The 2,666-nt window shown below is 44.6% G+C and overlaps 1 protein-coding gene across 1 annotated transcript in view; it reads right to left on the reverse strand.

Annotated features, from left to right (window-relative positions):
• Positions 1-167: 167 nt before the first annotated feature.
• Positions 168-2,666, reverse strand: part of LOC103132428 (uncharacterized) — a 7,174-nt gene continuing 4,675 nt past the window's right edge. Inside the window, exons 5-8 of the mRNA XM_016667385.1 lie at positions 2,565-2,665; positions 2,289-2,482; positions 1,576-1,735; positions 168-442 (exon numbers count right to left, since the gene is read on the reverse strand). Of these exons, the coding sequence (XP_016522871.1) occupies positions 291-442; positions 1,576-1,735; positions 2,289-2,482; positions 2,565-2,665 (607 nt within the window). The 3' untranslated portion in view covers positions 168-290. The remainder of the gene's footprint in view (positions 443-1,575; positions 1,736-2,288; positions 2,483-2,564; position 2,666) is intronic.

Here is a 2,666-nt window from a genome sequence, read left to right on the forward strand (position 1 = left end):
TGTAGAAAATAAAAAAACCTCCGATGGTTTTGATTGGCCGCAGGATGTCGTGTATGGCCACCAGGTGGCGCCATCGTCCTGTTAGAATGAAGAAAGATGAAGCAAACATTCATTAAACTGTTGATGAGAGTCTTTGACTTTAACTTTGGAGACACAGTGGTCATAAATACAGAAACATATCGGCTTTTATTTCATCTGTAGGTTTTAAACCGCGTCATCAAGAAACGACAAGGAAGTCAAAGACCGGAGTTAAGCCACGCCCCCTTTCTCCTTTAGGTCCAGCCCAGAGCCTAGCAGTCCCCCCCTCTCTGCTGGACGCTCCTTTTCCTCCTCTCTTGTCTCCCCCCGTTCCTGTCCGAGGCGTTCTGCAGCCACTTGGTGATGGCGAGGTCGATGTCTCTGTCAGTCTCCATGGAGGTGAGCTGATTGCGCCGCACAGCCACTGGAACAAAATGAAACAGAAAATGAACATTGGACCAGAGTCTTTGGCAGTGGCGTCAGAACCGTGTGGCCCAACTGTGTTCTGTTTTTGAAAAGTATTGGTGTTCCAAGAGGGCTGACCAGCCTCACCGGGTCGGTTCAGCTTCCTGAGTCAGTACTTAGTTTGGTTCCAGGCTGAAACACTTATTATTGTCCCAGGCCTTCAGTTACCATGGTTACAAATAAATAACTGCTATAGCTCCAAACAGCTGGTTTTAATCTACATTTAAAGGAAATCAGTGTTTCGGCTGGTTTTCAGCTTTCTGTAAGTTTGTTCCAGATTGGTAGAAGCTGAAAGCTGCTTCTCCTCGTTTGGTTCTGGTTCTGGGGATGCAGATCTGAACCAGAACCAGAACCAGAACCATGGTGTTGTCATGAATGGCCCTGCCTCCAGGGGGCGCCCTTCAAGAGTAAGAATGTGATAGTTAACCAGTTTCCAATCAGCAAACTGTCTGAAAACCAGAGAAAAAGACACCTGGAAGTGAGACGCAGCTTTTGGAACCAAACAGTTTCAGCTGGATTGTTTTCACATCCATCAGCTCCAGCATCCAACCAAACCAGTGAAGACTGTCGTGTTGACTGTCTACTACTGTAGTCGGTTGTGTTTTTGTCTGTAGAAAAACAATGTTTCCATCCCAGTATTGTGTAATTAAACTGCTTTATATTCAGGAGGCATTGCTCTGGTGCCACCGGTGCAGAGTCTAAAGCAGATGGACGCTGCCATGCTGCTCATCATGCAGCCGTTCTGAACCAGTCATGTTAAACCAGCAGTTTAAATATGAAAACTGAAACTTGAAATTTACTGAAAACATTTGGCCGATACGTTTTTATTGACCAATCGGAAAAATGAACACATCTGCACAGGAAAAGTTCCTTAATTACAGCATCCATGCCAGAAGCATCGCCTTCAGACGGACTCTGACACACAACCTGTGGCAGCTGACCAGGAAGGTCTGATCACAGTGCAGGTGTAAAATGCTTCAGGTGACCATCAGTATGAAACCTCATGTCTGTATCACCACTACATGTTTTTCCTGAGACCAGCTGCACAAAACCTGCAGTGAAGAGATGAAGTCCTTAAAGCTCTGGACTTACCAGTCACCAGTTTTTTAATCTGGAGGTGTTGGAAGCCCATCTTCCCGTTCACGCCGCGCCAGTTGATCTGCTTGCTGAATGAGTGTGTGAGCAGCGCTGCCATGATCCTCCCCACACACTCACTCAGGGATCCTCCGCCCCTCAAAGCCAGCGCCGTGCTCTGTAAGCAGAAGAACAGTCTGCAACAATCCACCGGTTCAGTCGTGTGCTGATCATCAGGGAACAGGTTATGAAATGTAGAGAAGCAGAAATCTTAGAATGTGTTTTGGCTCAGACTAAATGATGAAAGTGAGAGACTGCAGCTGTTCTTTGGATCCATATTCAGGTTAGATCCATTCCTACAATGGAACGAGCTTTTTATCCCTGAATGAAATACTGAATATAAGATAATGAATGGAAGTGATTTTAAATGCAAACACACCATTTAGTGAACTGAGCAGGTTCATGTGACTGTGAGAGTAAAAGCTGAAAACGTTTCCTAATAAGTGGAGGATGTTCATTTCTAACATTATCTAGTATTCTCCACATATCGTGTACCACCTTAAGGCCTGTGGCTCCTTAAGGTGGTAAATCTGAGAGGTTATGCTGTGATGCCTTAGGAAAACATCCAGCCTGGATGAAAACATGAATACACACCACTGTGACTGACCTGTTATCTGTCACATGCAGGTCAACAGGCTCACTGGAAAACATTTTCCTATTGACATGCTTACCAGCTGCTCCTGAAGTCCAGGGTTTTCGTGAAGTTCAGCCTCCATGTCTTCCACAGACTGTCGGTTGTTTAGTGGGAATAATTTCAGTAGTAACTCGTCACTAGATGTAGTATATAGTCCTTTGATTTCTTTGTGAATTATTTTAATTTGATTCATCATAAATTCCTGATTTATTAAAATATTTTTGAGGAGTGCTGTAAAATAAAAGGATGCCATCAATGAGAACTTAAACCACGACATTATGATTCTAAAACATGATCACAGTAGATCACTTACAAAGATGAAGACTGGAAGAATGGTGGGGGCTCGATGGAGAAGGGGCAGAATGGAGGGAGCCTGATGGAGATGAGGCAGAATGGAGGGAGTCTGATGGAGATG

The sequence above is a fragment of the Poecilia formosa genome, unplaced genomic scaffold (genome assembly GCF_000485575.1).
Source record: "Poecilia formosa unplaced genomic scaffold, Poecilia_formosa-5.1.2 Scaffold1049, whole genome shotgun sequence".
Classification (NCBI taxonomy): Eukaryota; Metazoa; Chordata; class Actinopteri; order Cyprinodontiformes; family Poeciliidae; genus Poecilia; species Poecilia formosa.